The following is an 18,401-nucleotide window of genomic DNA, read 5'->3' as shown; positions in this document are numbered from 1 at the left end:
CGCAACCAAACATAAATTACTTGTCTTTTAGTTTTACTGCATCTCTTCTCTACTCGTCCCTCCCTATCATTTTAGTCTAGTTTTTATTTGTTGACAAAATCGTCAATATATTTAGTCATAGATTTAGTCATCAAATGTCAGTTTTTCTTTCGTTTTTCATTTAGTTTTCATTAGTGAATAAAGGTCAATGGATATTTTTCATCAGACAGAGACACAGGTCCTGAGAGGGGAGCCCTGGGATGTGAGCACAGTTCAGTTCAGTGCTGAGAGGGGAGCCCTGGGACGTGAGCACAGTTCAGTTCAGTGCTGAGAGGGGAGCCCTGGGACGTGAGCAAAGTTCAGTTCAGTGCTGAGAGGGGAGCCCTGGGATGTGAGCACAGTTCAGTTCAGTGCTGAGAGGGGAGCCCTGGGACGTGAGCACAGTTCAGTTCAGTGCTGAGAGGGGAGCCCTGTGAGTCTGTGACGTGAGCACAGTTCAGTTCAGTGCTGAGAGGGGAGCTCTGTGAGTCTGTGACGTGAGCACAGTTCAGTTCAGTGCTGAGAGGGGAGCCCTGTGAGTCTGTGACGTGAGCACAGTTCAGTTCAGTGCTGAGAGGGGAGCTCTGTGAGTCTGTGACGTGAGCACAGTTCAGTTCAGTGCTGTGAAGGGAGCCCTGTGAGTCTGTGACGTGAGCACAGTTCAGTTCAGTGCTGAGAGGGGAGCCCTGTGAGTCTGTGACGTGAGCACAGTTCAGTTCAGTGCTGAGAGGGGAGCCCTGTGAGTCTGTGACGTGAGCACAGTTCAGTTCAGTGCTGAGAGGGGAGCTCTGTGAGTCTGTGACGTGAGCACAGTTCAGTTCAGTGCTGAGAGGGGAGCCCTGTGAGTCTGTGACGTGAGCACAGTTCAGTTCAGTGCTGCAGTGTCACTTGTTCCTGGAGGACACACCTAAGAAGTGTCACTCGTTTGTCCTGGCTGGCATTGTATGGTGGGATTAAATACCAGGGAGGGTACGATGCAGATAGTACCTATAGCTCAAAAACGCTCAGTGTGTTTCAACATAAAAAATGACGTTGCGGGAAGTGAGGAAGAGGCCCAATTCTTTCTAATTCCTTTCCAATCTGGCTAATGTGAATAGGGCCTATTAGGGAGGGAAAAAACAAGTTTAAAGGTAGTGTAAGTTATATTTTATTGTTAAATAGATCTATACCGTGGTAGTAATCTATTGCTTCATTTTACGGTCTCAAGAGTTAAATTATTGTTAAACATCTGCATTACTTAAGTTACAAGAAGTCTACACAATTCAAGAATGGAGAAGAATTGTTATTTTGATGAACGTTTGCCTGCTATCCACAACAAAACATCTTGTCCAACGATAACAAACTAAAATATTCTTTTCTTTAGTTTGGGGTCTGAGAGGCAAAATCTCATCAAATGGTGGTCTACTCTGTGGCTCAAATGCCGAATAAATAGTGGACCACCTTGATATGAAAAAGGTTGAAAACGACTGTGCTAGTATATAGTGAGACTATAGTAGTGTTGCAGTGCATTAGGAAAAACACTGAGCTGGGCTGGGGGGTATTCTGCCGTGACGCAGGAGCACCACGCACCCTCCTCCTGCAGACAGATGGGGAAGTTGGCCGTGTGAATGGCAATGTTGTCCATGCAGAGCCTGGCCGATCCTACACCATGCAGCGTGTGCACGCACGCACGCACGCACGCACGCACGCACACACTCAACTTGGCAAAACAGAACAAGCTGGTCGAAAACCAGATACTCTAAGGAGAAATGGCAGCAGGGTGTCTGTCTGTGTGAGTGCGTGTTTGTTCACACACACAGCATGTGTGTGTCAGTCAGTCGCACGTCGTGTGAATTACCGTTATGGGCAACTCATCACACTGTGTGTGCGTCACAGCCAACGCAACATCCCACAAACACGGCCACACACCCACACCCACACACACACATCTCCCTCGTCAAATGAGTCACCTGTTAGCTCTCTCTCTCTCCTCTCTCCCTCTCCCCTTCTCTCCCTCTCCCTTTCCCCCCCATCCTTTTATCCCTTCTACTTGATGTGTTCTATGTAAAGTATGTACTCCTACTCCCCTAGACTTGTTTACATCCTTGCACAGTGCACACGCCCATGGACACATGCACAGTCGCACACACAATACGAAGCCTTTGGACCCCACCAAAAGGGTCCTATAAGCGGGGACATTTTATCATTTTAAGGACGGGAACCCCTTTTTGGGTTTTTACCTTTCAGGACAGGAACCCATTTTTGTGTTGTTGTTGCTATGTACAGTATATATCAACATATTTTTTATTTTATCTTTTGTAATTTGTGAATACATATTTAACAAAAGTAACATTTTAGACAAAAGTGGGTGACATTCATTTTTGTGCATACAAAGAAAAGGAAGAGGGGGAGGGGGGTGTTAGGAGATCAAGGCAAGAAAGCAATTTGTTAAGCTCGTTCCACACACACAGCACACTATAGGGCCTCTCTTAGTTAAATTATATTAGCTATATTAGCTGTAGGGTCTCTCTTATTGCGACCATTATGTCGCAGTTTACTATGAAAACCTGCAAAACCTGTCAGTCAGTCCGTCACGCCTTGCTCCATATATGGCAAAACAGAATTCATTCCATATGTTGATCTGACCTCATCTGACCTCTCATCAAACCAAGCCCCCAGAACGGCTGTCCAACGTTGAAGCTGCCACTACCTACTGGCCAAAAGTGGAACTGCAGCACGTTCATGTAGGTGGACGGACGTTCACGTTCGCTGGCTAGCTCGCCAATTGTAATGCCGACTTGTGCCAAACGGGGGTGAGTGACACTTCTGGGAGTTAGCACCTATAAAGCACTATAATCTGGACTAGTAATTGTGTAGGTTCGACTGCTATGGGGAATGCTTAAATGACACAAGGAGGTGAACAAAAACATAGAAAAACAAACAATCATATACTGTAAACGTACAATATGGAAATACAAATGAATTAGTAACAACTCTAGTAGCAGCCACTTTCAATTCTCACAGTTCACTGTGTCTCTCTATTTTGGGTGCACCCTTCTAACTTGAATCCTCGGTTTTCTCCTTTAAACCTTCAACTAAAGTTTTGTTCCTTTCCAGTTGAATCACATAATCAAAATAGGACAATACAATTTACAAACATCCACCCTTTACAATAGGTAATCACCCCCGTTTGGCACAAGTCGGCATTAAACTAGTCTTCTAATTTGTAGTGTTGCAGGTTTTCTGCTTTTGCAGTTTCTTTTGTACAGTAGACCGCCTATATTCGTGAGCTTGTATGAGACATAGTGGTGCACGACATGACGCAGTATAAGCCAGGCCTTATAGGATGACAGGAGTCAAGTCAGTGGAACGGGCAGAGGAGTCACGACGAGGGAAAAAAAAGATTGTTGCGCTTTTATTTGTCCGCACGACAGAGGACCTATGACCTTCGCCCATTGACAGCTTCAGCGTGTGAGAGTGTGAGAGTGTGTATAATGTACTGTATATGATGTATATATACAGTATACTGTATGTTCAAACAGGTCATAGATATTGGATACTGAACAGGCTTTTCCTCTTTGCTCGAAGGATGAAACAACAGCGCGCGCGCGCACACACACAAACACACACGGACACACAGACTATGTGGCCTGTTTATCAGGGCCAGACCCATATATCATCCCAGCCCTGGTTGCCCGGGTAACCCCGTTATTATTCTAAGCACGGAGCACCCTAGCTTGAAGTGCGGCAGTGTGTGTGTGTGTGTGTGTGTGTGTGTGTGTGTGTGTGTGTGTGTTGGAGGTTTCCATTGGCTCCCAGGCAGAGCTGTCCAGTAGCATCCTCCCTGACCTGCATACATAATGATTGGCAGCGCGCGAACACACACACACACACACACACACACACACACACACACACACACACACACACACACACACACACACACACACACACACACACACACACACACACACACACACACACACACACACACACACACACACACCTTGTGAGAACACTTTAGGATGGAGTGATCTTTTACGAATGCCATTTAAAGCATATATCTGCTCTTTTCAGTGCACGATGACACCATGATTACTCACAGTGTAATGGGGCATAAGTCAAACCCTAAACCTAACCTCTAAAAACATGTCTAACCCTGAATTGTGAAAGCAATATTTGAGCTTGCAGATGTGCTACTTTAGATGCTTCTGTGTAACGCTGTAGTGTAATCAAGTAGGACGTTCATTCACGAGAAGAAAAACCCACAAAAAATGAAGAGAAAAGAGGTTTGTGCCCAACAGCAACAGCGACCATGTTTCCCTCACAAGTATAGTAATGCAGGTTGTCAGGTACACACACGTACACGTACACACACACACACACACAGGAGGGGCACTGCGACTATTTCTCTCCACTTCTATGCCTCTCTCACCCCCCCTCACCCCCCAAGCATGTGATTTCCATTCACTCTCCTTCCTCCACTTTTCTCCCCTGATCTCCCTCCCTCCCTCCCTCCCTCCCTCCCTCTCTCTCTCTCTCTCCCTCCCTCCCTCTCCCTCCCTCTTTTCATTCATTCACATTCTGCGGCTCCAGAGCCTCATTCATAAGCAGCACCATTCCTTACAGCGGCAAAAAGCTGAGGAGGGGAGATAGGAATGTGGTGGAGAAAGTACTCAATTGTTTACCTTAAGTAAAAGTATCAATAGTGCACTACAGAAATACAGGTAACCCTTGTCCACAATTGTCAAAAGTATTGGCAGCTAAATGTACTTGAAGCACCAAAAGTAAAAGTACAGAATATCCCATTTCAAGTTTTCAAATGTATACAAATCTTTTGATAATAGCAGATACAACCTTGCTGCAATGCATTGTGAGATTGTAGATTGGCTATTTTCAAATGACCGAAATGTTTATAGGGCCGAAGTGGTTAATGTATGTTTTGTAATAATAATCAAATTCTACACGGTAACTAGTAATTCAAATAAATGTTGTTGAGTAGAAGTACAATACCGGTATTTGAATCCGAGATGTAGTGGAGTAGAAGTAAAAGTATTGGGAATTGTTAATACTTCTACTTTACACCACAGAGAGGGAGAGAGGTAGGGATGGATGGATGGATGGATGGATGGATGGATGGAGGGGGATAGAAAGGGGTGATGGGGGGGCTTTACCCCCACTGTCTGACTTACTGTGAGTGCTGCATGGTGAGTGCTCCCCACAAGGCAACCAATCACCAAGGCCCAAAATCAGGGGTGGGTTAAAGGAGAGGAGAGAGAGAGGGAGGGAGGGAGGCCCCTATACCATCTCTCTCATCCTTCGTTCTGCTATTCATTCACCTATACAGTACACGCGTACGTACGCGCACACATCCATTCATAAGTTGCAGTCGTCCTCCATTCATTCACCTATACAGTACACGCGTACGTACGCGCACACATCCATTCATAGGCTGCAGTCGTCCTCCATTCATTCACCTATACAGTACACGCGTACGCGCACACATCCATTCATAGGTTGCAGTCGTCCTCCATTCATTCCGATGAAACATTCAGTCTCCTCCTGCAGGTGTTCTTAACCACCAGCACGTGCATTGGCTCTCTGTGGAGTGTGGAGACACACCGTGACTGGGTGTGTGTGCGCGTGCGTGCATGCGTGTGTGAGCGTGCGCGCGCATGCGTGCGTGCGTGCGTGCGTGCGTGTGTGTGTGTGTGCGTGCATGCATGCATGCGTGTGCGGAGACCAGAGGACGCTGCAGACAGAACAACCTCTCCTGTGGTGTTGTCCTGTCCGTTCCGTCAGCCACAGGGGAACTGCAGCACAGCACACTGACCTCTCTCAGCTGATCACTAGAGGATCTGTTACACCTGTGCTGCTTCTCCAACCTCCTCGTGCCAAGAACCGCCAAACGGAAATGTATATACCTCGGCTACATTGGAAATGAGGGCTTGCCCTCAATTGTACAATGTATAATTGTATAAATAAAGGTGATGAAGATGATGATGATTTGGCCGCTTAACTGCAAGCCTTAACCACTGTCGTAAGCCCTCTATTCGGAAGAAATAGGCAATCTTTTGTTAGCGATAAGCCGAAAATGAACCCAAAATAAAAACAGTTTTCAAAGAATGGGACAAAAATTTATAAATCCCCACAAATACATTATTTCACTAAAATTCTTCTTCGTAATCAATTAGAGAGAAAGTGGGAGCTATGGTGGTGTGGGGTTGTTGGGGGACGGGGACGGTCTGATGTCACCTCTGACAGCTGAGAAGATAGCCACCCCCCCACACGCACCCCATCCATCCTCCCAAGGTTGCCAAAGTCTTTCCATCCTGTCAGCTTTTAGTGTGCTGTGTGTTTGTGCGTGCGTGCGTGCGTGCGTGCGTGCGTGCGTGCGTGCGTGCGTGCGTGCGTGCGTGCGTGCGTGCGTGCGTGCGTGCGTGCGTGCGTGCGTGCGTGCGTGCGTATGTGAACTTCTGACACTGCGGAAAAGAGGGATTAGAGAGAGCAGCTTCACCTACAGCAGGAAGTCCCCTTTAACACATTGATTGCCAGATATTCATTCATTCATTATTCCACCACCGCCTGTGTTTTTTAGTGTTTTTTGAGCAGTGCACAGTTTGGGGTATGAACTGGCAACTGCAATACCAGGGTTTCCGCCAACAACAATACAGTGATGGCATCACACCATGGCTGGAAAAATCTGTGCCATGCCTAAGATCTGGTCAAAAGGTTTTTCCTAAAAGCCGACGTACAGGACACGGCTCAGGAATGTGCTCAAGGATGACAGGAATGTCTCCAGATGGCAGCACTGCAGAAAAGATTCAGTCTAATGCAGCATTAACACTAGATGTGTAATAGTTGATTATTTTGTGCTACGCTGTGTCTGCACGGGCGCAAGCACACACACACACACACACACACACACACACACACACACACACACACACACACACACACACACACACACACACACACACACACACACACACACACACACACACACACACACACACACACACACACACACACACACACACACACACAATGAGAAGAATCACAGCAAATTCTTCCATCAGATAGACTACATTCATTCATACATTATTAGGCTACTGTCTTGTATTCATCATAATGCCTGTCACTTCTCTGCCAGGGCAGACTTTTTTAAGACATCAATATCAATCAATATGTCAATGCATTGCTTTTGTTGCCTCATTTAGGCCTATTGTATATGTACACAACATTTTGGAACTAGAAAATATTGTTCCTGAAGAAACAATGTGGGCTCGCTGCAAACCAAAACAAATTATAAATAGTACAAATTCAGCATTTACCTAATTGTCATCAGTTGAGAAGCCCAGACGAATGTCACGTAGAGACAAATCATGTCAACTTTGCACACAATGAGTTGAACACAATAAGTTGAACACAATAACACAACCTCTGTCCTCTGTACAAAACTTGTCATCATGGGCACGTTCATGTGTTTATTGTTAAAGCAACATCTCCTCTCTTCTATTTTGAGGGCAAAAATAAGAATTGATTAACACAGATATGCCCTATAGCTGCACCACCTGAAAAACATGGGGACTGCATGTAATTCCGACGGAGCATTACATGCGGACGCATGTGGGACATGCGCTGCTTCCGTGCTTGCGGTTATGGTTAGGTTAGGGTTTGAGGTGGGTTGTCGTTTGTCGGACCAATGACTACTCTGAACTACGTACTGCACCCGAAAAACACAGCTAAAAAACACTGACTGAGCATTTAAAGCAGCACTATGGAACTTTCCTCTTCTACCCCAGATTTGAACGGTTTCCTGCGCAAGTGCTGACATTTTCTCAAGCCAAGGATAAATTGAAACTTGACCCTCAGCTCAAAATCCGTGTCAGATCCTGTGTCTAGGTGAGACATGATCTTTGACACGTCTAAATTCTTCATTCTTTCTTCATTCGGATCCCCATTTAGCTGCCACCAAAGTAGCAACTAACTAAATGTCTCAATAGAAAATACAACCACCCTAATTGTATAAGTTATATATCGTATTCTGTAGCCTCTTCACGGCTCCGCTCTCTCCGCGATGTAACTCTCAGCTCACGCCGCTGAGTCACGTGAAATTATGAGATCAGACGGAGGGAAGCCAGGCTTGGCTAGCCCAATTCTTGGTGGATGAGCTACTGACCACAGTAAAATAAAAAGGGGCCGGCTGGACTCGGCTATGGAAAAGCACACAGACCCGGGGTCGTAAACACCTCTTCCTCTTTGTCTATATATAGACTGATGGGGGGGGGGGGCCTTTGATACCCAATACTGACAGACACAGACTGCTCGTCCAGTCAAAACGGATGGGGGGTGGGGGGGGGGGGGGTTCAGGAGACAAGGGCAATGAGGGTAACAAGGTGGTGAGGGAGGGGAGGTCGTTTCTGCTCCATCGTGTGAACTGTGATGTCATCACGTGAACTGTGATGAATTAATAATAATGAACCCATTGAGACCTGAGGACCCGATTCTACAAATGTCTTCTAAATCATCGTTTTCTGAAAAACGCATGTTTATAGCGGTCAGTGGTTCTCAAACTATTTCATGTCAAATTGACCCCAAAGATTATATATATTTGGCCCGCCGAGGCGCCGACCCCCATCTGAAAACGTTGTTCCAGGGACCCCCCAGAAGCAAAGATGTTCGCTGTGAAAGAATAACACTGTATATTCATTTGAACAAGTTTTCAAGATTTTCCAAAAATAGCAGATCTACAAGCTCGTAGGCTCTCGTTGCCGCGCTATGAACTTATATATCTGCTATTTTTCAATAGCTAAAGTCTTAATGGGTTAAAAGCTAAATCTAGGAAACCAAAAATAAAGGGACCCATACTACCTACAGTACTACCCATGTATTAGGAGGAGTATGCGTTCAGCTTTAATCTGTCCACCGCTGGACAACTGCTCTTTGAAAGGCCTCTCTCTCTCTCTCTCTCTCTCTCTCTCTCTCTCTCTCTCTCTCTCTCTCTCTCTCTCTCTCTCTCTCTCTCTCTCTCTCTCTCTCTCTCTCTCTCTCTCTCTCTCTCTCTCTCTCTCTCTCTCTCTCTCTCTCTCCTCTCTCTCTCTCTCCTCCTCCTCTCTCTCCTCTCTCTGTGGACAAAGGCGGTTATTGGTTATTACATCATCACACGGCGCCGCGGGTAGGCAGGAATGAGTGCTGACCTCGCACAGAGTTGTCGGGTCATCGTTACATCATCAGCAGGAGCCCCGAGGCGGCTCATAAAAGCGCCAACCGTTCGTCAGGACATGATTGGACCAGGCCAACGGCCCCAACACGTGTGTTAATCGTTGTTAATGCTCGTTAATGTTGGCCACGCACGCACGCACGCACGTGTGGCAAACAGGTCTATGGACCTTATTATGCTTGTCTCATTCATGCCTCCCTGCTTTAAGCATGCCCCGTGTGACGTAATTTGGCGGCCAAGTCTATGGACTTTATGCATGCCCCCAAAGGCACCCCTCACACTTCACATTTGATTAGTTTTTTGAGGGGCGCTAGCGCCTCCTATGTCCAGCTTTTGGTGTATGTGCACAAACTTTGTCCTACACAAACATTAAGTTCCCATTGACAATGAATGGACAATTTTACGTCATAGTGTCTGATGATGTCATAGTGTACGTCATGTTGATGTACAATGATAAGAGCGCCCATCACGGGTGTGATTTTGTTAAACGTTAAACCAACCAACCATTTCTCATGTAAGGATAAGTGTTGTCACAATGCCTTTTTGTCAAATTCTACTTTGTGTGGGGACATTTGGCCCTTAAAAGTATAGCATAGCACGCATACACACACACGCACACGCGCGCACACACACACACACACACAGTCACACACGTCGATACAAGGGTCAGTTAGTGCTTTGAAACAATGTCGTGCTGCTCAGAGCCCCAGGGTGGTGATAGCATAGCACACAGCCTGCCCAGTGGCTAATGAGAGTTATATCACACTGTAATGGCTGTACAGGACACACTGTGCCTCGCTATGCTACGCTAGCACACTGCTTCTCAACCTTTTAATAGTCGAGACATTGAGACATTGATGTGCGTTTGGCCACAGACCCCATCTGAAAATGTGTTGTGACAGGGAGGGACTGGAATGTCTAAATTATTCGACATTCTCCAAACATTTTTGATTGATTTTTCTAAATCTTCCAAAAATAGCAGACGTACAAGCTCACAGCGACCACTGCACTGTGGAGCTTGTGGATCTGCTATTTTTGAATAGCCAACATATAAATGGATGAAGTGGTTAATATCATTGTGATGCTGTATTAACACATTTAGCTGGGGAAGAGCCCTGGGGACCCCCTCAAAGAGCCCTGGGGTCCTGAAAGAGCCCTGGGGGTCCCCTCAACGAACCCTGGGGGTCCCCTCAAAGAAAAGCGCCCTGGGGTCCCCCTCAAAGAGCCCTGGGGGTCCCCTCAAAGAGCCCTGGGGTCCCCCTCAAAGAGCCCTGGGGGTCCCCTCAAAGAGCCCTGGGGTCCCCCTCAAAGAGCCCTGGGGGTCCCCTCAAAGAGCCCTGGGGGTCCCCTCAAAGAAAAGAGCCCTGGGGGTCCCCTCAAAGAAAAGAGCCCTGGGGGTCCCCTCAAAGAGCCCTGGGGTCCCCCTCAAAGAGCCCTGGGGGTCCCCTCAAAGAGCCCTGGGGGTCCCCTCAAAGAAAAGAGCCCTGGGGGTCCCCTCAAAGAAAAGAGCCCTGGGGATCCCCTCAAAGAGCCCTGGGGGTCCACGGAGCACTGCACTAGCACACTTAATCTCAACCTTTTCACTGACATATGAAATAGACATGTATAGACAAGCACTCATCAAGATCTGGAGAGTTGATTCAACTGTGAAAATTAAAAGACTGACCCATAAGACCCTTTGAGCAGTGGCGGAAAAAGGACTCACATTCTCAAAGTATCAATACTGCAATACAGAAATACTCTGTTACAAGTAAAAGTCTGGACTTCAACATTTACTTGAGTAAGTATATTGGTATCAAAATGTACTTAAAGTACCAAAAATAGAAAGTACTCTACAAGATTTCAAAAGTGTAAAATGTATTCAAATGTTTTGTGACGCATTGTGAGCTTGTAGATCGGCTATTTTTAAATGGCCGAAATGTATATGGCTGAAGTGGATAATAATCTAAATTAAATCTATGAACTAACTACTAGTAACTAAGTAAAAGTACAATATTTGCTTTTGAGGTGTACGGATTAGAAGTAAAAGTATTGAAAATTGTTAATACTCCAGTAAATTAAAGGTACCTCAAAGTTGTACTTAAGTACATAGTTACTTTATACCACTGATACACAATACACACCAATGCTGCTGCACTGTCTCTATCACAAGACACAAGAGACTGTGATATTCTGCTTCATTTCTATGTCTATGTTGACCATTATGTATATTTGACATAATGATCTCATATGAGTATGATCTGACTTTAGTTTATTTATCTATTGTCAATAAATTCTTATGACAACATTTTGAAACTGCTAAAAAAAAACACCAACTAGTTTACACCTGTCCAGGAATATGCACGACAAAGATTCAGTGAAGAGGATGGGTATCACCCTAGTCTTGTGTAGCCAGACAACTATTCCACAATCTCCGAATGCTATAGTCTGGAACTACAAATCCGAGTACCGGAAACTAGCATTTCCATTCAATATATTGTAAAATATATGTATATATACATTTCTGCTAAGCAGCAAGCTATATATGCTTAGATGATTTTGTTTAGGATAAATTTGAGTTAGAGGAGAGAGGAAGGAGACATGGACAGAGGACCCTGGAATGAGAGATGCTAGAAAATCCACATCAGCATGGATGGAGCACTGCTTCTCCACAGAGAACCCTCTCTCTCTCAGCATGGATGGAGCACTGCTTCTCCACAGAGAACCCTCTCTCTCTCTCTCCCAACATAGATTAGTCTCTAATGGAAATGACCTCCATCTGCACAGAGTGTTAATTTAACACACAGGGTGTACTCCTTCACCACCCAGGGTTTTACCCTGAGCCACTACTGCTACATGTGTGCGTGTGCGTGCATGTGCACTGTGTGTGTGTGACTGCGTGTGTGCGTGCGTGCGTGCGTGCGTGCGTGCGTGAGTGAGTGAATGCATGCATGCATTCATGCATGTGTGCAAGTACTGTACTTAAGTATTATTTTAAGGTATTCGTACTTTACTTAAGTATCTCCAAATCCCAATACTTTTGGAGACCAGATTCTACAACTGTCTTCTATATACCGATAGTTTTCTGAAAAACCTGTTTCTATGTCAGTGGTGCTCACACTTTTTCATGTCAAGGACCCCCTAAAATCATATGCATTCGGCCGCCAACCCCCATCTGAATACGTTTTGTTCCTGGGACCCCCCAGAAGCAAAGATTTGAGTTAAAAATATTCGCTGTGAAAGAATATTTGTAGATTTGTGCCATTTGTGCATTCCAGGTCTTAATGGCTTAAGCTCGAGTTTTTAGGTGATAACCTAACTACCGTGGTGGTGGTTTAGTAAAACCAGAGACATGTGCTGGGGTGAGCGGTAGGTCGCTTATCACCGCGGCTTCAGTGACGTCATGTTGTAGTTTTCCCAACACCGCGGTGAGTAGGTCATACTAGGTTATCACCTAAAAACTGGAGTATGTATGACTGAGTCTTTACAATTAGGGAAAGATTCAGGTTGGATGTATGGTTGGGATTTGGAGATTTGTGTGAGTGTGTGAGTGTGTGTGTGTGTGTGTGTGTGTGTGTGTGTGTGTGTGTGTGTGTGTGTGTGTGTGTGTGAGAGAGATAGAGATGTGTAGATGTTGTGTGGAGTGCTTCTAAGAGCCTCTCATCATGTCTGTAGGACACGTGAGCGAGTTTAGCACGTTTATTCAGCGAGATACCCTATATATAGCTCTCTTTCTCTGTGTGTGTGTGTGTGTGTGTGTGTGTGTGTGTGTGTGTGTGTGTGTGTGTGTGTGTGTTCTACATGAGAAGAAAGCAGCACGTGCCTGTGATAGAAACGTGTGATTCCATGTTTCTGCTATCTATGTGTGTGGGTGAATGGGAGGGGCTGTCCTCTGAGAACAAGGCGTACACACACACACACACACACACAGCTATACCGTATTGAACGCTTTTCCTCGTTATAGTATATTCATGTCAGGTGGCTTTTCTCCGTTACCGTTGTCGCGGTTGTTCTTTTGTGTTCCCTTTTTGTTTCAGAGCGAAACGCATTGCGTTGCGTCGTTGTGTGCGCGTGCGTGCGTGCATGTGTGTGCGTGTGCATGTGCGTGTGTGTGTGTGTGGATGTACAAGAAGAAATGCTGGGTGAAAGTATATAGACTGATTAATTCAATGTATTAGCATGCAGAGCAGAGGATGCTTTACCTTGGCTTGTGAACACTGCAGTGGGATGCAGACAGGAGAGAGAGAGAGAGAGAGAGAGAGAGAGAGAGAGAGAGAGAGAGAGAGAGAGAGAGAGAGAGAGAGAGAGAGAGAGAGAGAGAGAGAGAGAGAGAGAGAGAACTTTCTATCTCCGTAGTTCCAATTTGTTTTGGACTTTTGTTTCGGAATTTAATAATGGCGATCTATAATACAGGCTGTAGATCTGCTATTTTCAGCGTTCTGGAAAAATAATTGTTAAGCGGAAGCATCGCTTAAATCTGTCTGACGAAAAGTACTAACAAGAGTTTGTGACTAAATCATCTACAGACAGAGACAGCACACTGCCTGCTTTGGAACACAGCTTATTTTCTTTGTCTCCATTTCCTTTAAAGAGTAACGGGTATACATTTACCTAAATTAATTCCTTTCCTCAAATAATACACTACAAGTAAACATGGTTTATAACTCCTTGAACACCTTGATAGTAGAAGAATCCTCTGCCCCCCTTTTTTCACTCTTTTTCAAAACTCTTTACTACAAATTTTGCCAATAATTTCACCCCATAATATGGATAATGGGGTTCAAGTGGTTAACAAAAGTGGCCTATTTAGATTATCGCGATAACAGTTTTGGTCGCAATAATCATGACATGAAATGTTCATGTCATCCCATTCCTAGATTCTACTGAGTCTCGTTCCATTTAAGCTTTGTTTTGTATTTGCTTTGTATTGTATGCATAATTGATTAATTGAGTGCAACGAGTCCATTGTCAATGGACCACAATACATGGCAAAACAAACCGTGGCATGGTGTGAGCTTGTAGATCCGCTATTTCCGCCCACGCAGCACCCCTCGCACGACCGACAACTAGCGACTAGTATGAAACGGGTATCATGTCATGTGGTTCACAGCATCACCGTTTTGGAAAAATATTTTAAATGCAAATCGAGCACGGTTCGAGCACGGTTCGAGCACGGTTCGAGCGCGGATCGAGTGCGGGTGGGCTGTGCCGGGTGGCTGCACAGCTACGGGAGGTATATACAGCAGTCAAGAAGAAGACTGTGGAAAGAAGGTGCGTAAAACTGTGAAGATGATCACATGGCGACCCACCGCAGAGTGAGACACTGACATGCATGGGAGGATTGTGTTGAAGACACCTCACTTCTGACAACCTCTCCAACCCCCCTGCCTTCACCCACACACGCACGCACTCGTACACTAGAAAGACCCTGTCACTCCTTGACACAAATTTAACGAACCCTCTAGACCCACATGCAAACTACAGTCAGTAATACAAGACAACACACACACACACACACACACACACACACACACACACACACACACACACACACACACACACACACACACACACACACACACACACACACACACACACACACACACACACACACACACACACACACACACACACACACACACACACACACACACACACACACACACACACACACACACACACACACACACACACAATGTTTTTTGCAATGCATAAGCAACATGGACCACTAGAGCCCTCAAGTGGCGTGTAGCGGTACAGCAGTCAGCTCATGTTTTCAGCCGAATAGTGTGGTGGTGAGGCTCACAGTGTGGATTTGATTTTGTCGACTTAAACTATGACGAAAAATAATCGTCGACTACCTTTTTTCACTGACAACGAAATAAAAACTAAGCTATGATGACTAAAACTAAGACTAAATATATTGACAATTTCGTCAACAAATAAAAACTAGACTAAAATAGCAGTATTAACACATTTTGCTGGGGACACCCTCTGGAACCACATTTACCCTGGGGGTCCCCAGACCCCAATTTGAGAACCAATGCTATATAAATATAAACAATGCACCCCTGATCAAAAGGGGCAGGCCGCAATATGATGTGTTTTGAGCTTGTATCTTGTTGGCTATTTTCACTATTTTTTAAGTGTTAAAAGAGAAAACAATGATGAAGGTTAGGTCACAAATGCCAAAACGCATTATGCAAATGTAAAGGTTGTTCCTACTTATAACTGCATTGTGTTGATGGAATCCTTTGATCTTATTCATAAGCTTTTAAAAGATGCAGTATATGAGGTTCTGGACTGCACACATAATTAATGACCCAAAACGATAATTACTTGCAGGTAAGAAGAAGTACTGAGCTGGACACTGGGGTCTATTTTAATGTTAGAGTGACATCTTGTGGAAGGTTGTGAACATTTCAAGCCAATAAATAAGTACTTGTACACTCATGTCTCACTGTGCCAGTGAGTGAGGAAGACCAATGCTGAAAAACAGAATCTTCTAGAAATGTATTGTATAGAGTCAATGGAGCCATTTTGCATGGATTTATTCAGCAAATTGACTGCATCAATTTGCTGAATTAAGCAAATACAGTGACACAAACCCACAATAACAAACAACTGCAGTGGTTTTGACAATAATATCTATGATGGGTGTAAAAGATATTTCCTTATTAAAATCTGTGTTAAATAGCTCTATATTCCAATTCAATAGTAATCATATAGTCTTAATTAAATATAGTCTAAGTTTTGGAGAAACCATAGTTAAGACACCACAAGTAAAAGCTTGCAACAAGACGTAACTATAAACTATAAAATATATGTCTAATTGAGTTATTTACAAGGAGGTGAAATACGAAGAACTATGAGTTGTCAGTGGCAGAATTCATAGAGCTAACAGCCAAAGCAAGTCTTGTTTTTACCTTTTGCAATTACAGTGCATAATCTCTGTGAGTGTTCCTAAAGAAAAGGTACAGGCCAGGGCTAGGCTTAAGGCAGATAATGATGTGAAACTCTGTCCCGGTCCACCACTATATAACCATCTGCCCGTCCGGCGGTCTCCCCAGCTCTTTAGTAAATAGAAAATGATTTTTTTAGGCCGGAATACTAATTTCATCCAATCAACAGCAAAAAAGATAAGAGTGACTCAATCTAACCAAACCAATCAACCAATGATAATTAAATAAATGTCCCACCAACCTAGCACCAGAATGGCGTCATCTTTCTTGACGTGTCGCTCCAGTAGATGTTGGAATTTGGCATAGTCGCCCAGCCAATCAAAGCACTGCTCCTTCTGGTACCTTTCATCCCAGTAGTCTACATCTTTGTACCTGGAGTTGTCCTCTGGCAGGTGCTCCATCCTCTCCTCGCCCTGGAATCACACAGAAAACGTATCAACACTAGTGGGCCCGTCACAATTATTACATAATCGTCTAATCGCAATTATTTTTGTCATAATTGTCATACTAATCGTTTCCATGTTGAAAAATGTTTGTACATAGAACATTGAAAAATAGAAAAACAAAAAACAAATAGAAAAAGCTGAAATAGCTGATCTACAAGCTTGGCTTTTAGCTTTTTATGGGAATGTTTTTTTTAAATGTTTTGACATAATAATAATTACAACCTAAATGTAGTTAACAAATGATAAAGGGACCCATAAATATGTGTCTGGGAAACAGTGCACTAGGGGCAGCTTGCAAACCCCAGGGGGTGCACACACCAGTTTGGGAATCCAATGCACTGACTAATGAAATGCTGATGAGTGTTCATCTAACTCTGGTAAATGTCACCATGTGTCTGACGATCATTAGCATTCTTTGATTATCATAAACCAATGTTATAAATGAATATAAATGGGGGGCACAGTGGCACAGTCAGTAGTGCTGTCGCTTTACAGCTAGAAGGTCCTGGGGACACTGTGGGCGCTGGGGGCGTGCTCTCTCCTCCGCGTCATCAGTGCCCATACCCGAGGTATACCTCCCTCCATGCAGACCGCGGCCATCTTACCATATAAGTTAATGGCAAGGTGCTACCTAGGTGCAACTTCCCATTGGTAGCCCATTCATCAAAACAGAAAAGTCCTATCTGATTGTATTACACAACGTCAAACTCACCGACATTGCAGCTGTACAGAAAGCTTGAATTAGTGTTTGTTTCATAAGAATCCACTGTAGAGTAGATGTTATGAGCTACTTTGTGTCCTTGCAGGTGATTATTTTTCTAAGTGCTCGAGTTTGGAAGTGCTCGTTAGATATCACTCAACTGCCCTGCGTACCACCTGCTTTGAATTAGATAATGCAAGAGGCAGCAGGACATTGCTTTACTGAAAACGAAGGAAAGGAACTGGTTGGAATAGCGTGTTCCTTCCTTGGGGAGCGCTGGTTTCAGTCCGCATTCAACCTCCTCTTGTGTGTTGGCTAGGAGACATTTATACTTCATTGCGCAACAGTGTTGCACGCAGAGAACAGCTAAGCTCACATCGCATCGCGGATGCGACTGTTGTGAGCGTAGAGGTCTGCGTACGCAACACCATCGTGGGACGAAGCATAAATTATACTTGATGGGCTGCAGGTGCGCGTTCAGCCGTGCACAAACAGGCTCTGACAGCGAATGTAGGTGTGGTTTTGAGGACAACTTCTTTGAATTGCTATTATTGTTCACACACACACACAACAGAAACCAATGGATAATAGAAAGGCCCTTATTGGAGAGGGGTGGGGCCGAGAAAGGCCCTTATTGTGAACTTCTTATTGGGTGTAAGCACACTAGGATTCCATGCGCGGCCAAAAGCCGCTGTCTGCCGGCGTCTCTTCCGGGTTTTTAGACAGCTGGTGGATGGAAATGAAGCTCCACCCACGACGCACATTGCCGCGTCCATAGACATATAAACGTAGACGCCCTTTCCAGCTCTGGAGTGTATGTGCACAAGAGAGGGCAAAACTTTCCCGAGATTCCTTTGTGAAGCACCGCGGAAGTATGAGCATGCGTCACAGAGCGCATGTTAGGTCTGAAAGTCCCGGAAAAGATGCGCTGTGATTGGCCAGTAATCACTTGATTCCACACTTCCGGTGTACTTACTACTTCCTCTACCAGTGTAAATTCTTCCGCCCCTCCTTCAACACAACTGCCCCTCCTCCAACGAACTGCAGCGGCCAATGAGGCATCTATTTTTGAGTGGTGTAAACTACTCCAACAA

The 18,401-nt window shown here is 44.8% G+C and overlaps 1 protein-coding gene across 1 annotated transcript in view; it reads right to left on the bottom strand.

The window, feature by feature from the left end:
* The window catches only part of ece2a (endothelin converting enzyme 2a), a gene marked incomplete at its 3' end in the record, with an annotated part of 141,655 nt that overhangs the window by 122,341 nt on the left and 913 nt on the right, over nucleotides 1-18,401 (bottom strand). The window contains exon 2 of the mRNA XM_079529249.1: nucleotides 16,403-16,574. Within this exon, the coding sequence (XP_079385375.1) occupies nucleotides 16,403-16,562 (160 nt within the window). The 5' untranslated portion in view covers nucleotides 16,563-16,574. The remainder of the gene's footprint in view (nucleotides 1-16,402; nucleotides 16,575-18,401) is intronic.

Source organism: Electrona antarctica (genome assembly GCF_951216825.1).
Source record: "Electrona antarctica genome assembly, chromosome: 19".
Taxonomy (NCBI): Eukaryota; Metazoa; Chordata; class Actinopteri; order Myctophiformes; family Myctophidae; genus Electrona; species Electrona antarctica.
The sequence above is the reverse complement of the archived record's forward strand: the minus strand, read 5'-3'. Positions and strand labels throughout refer to the sequence as shown.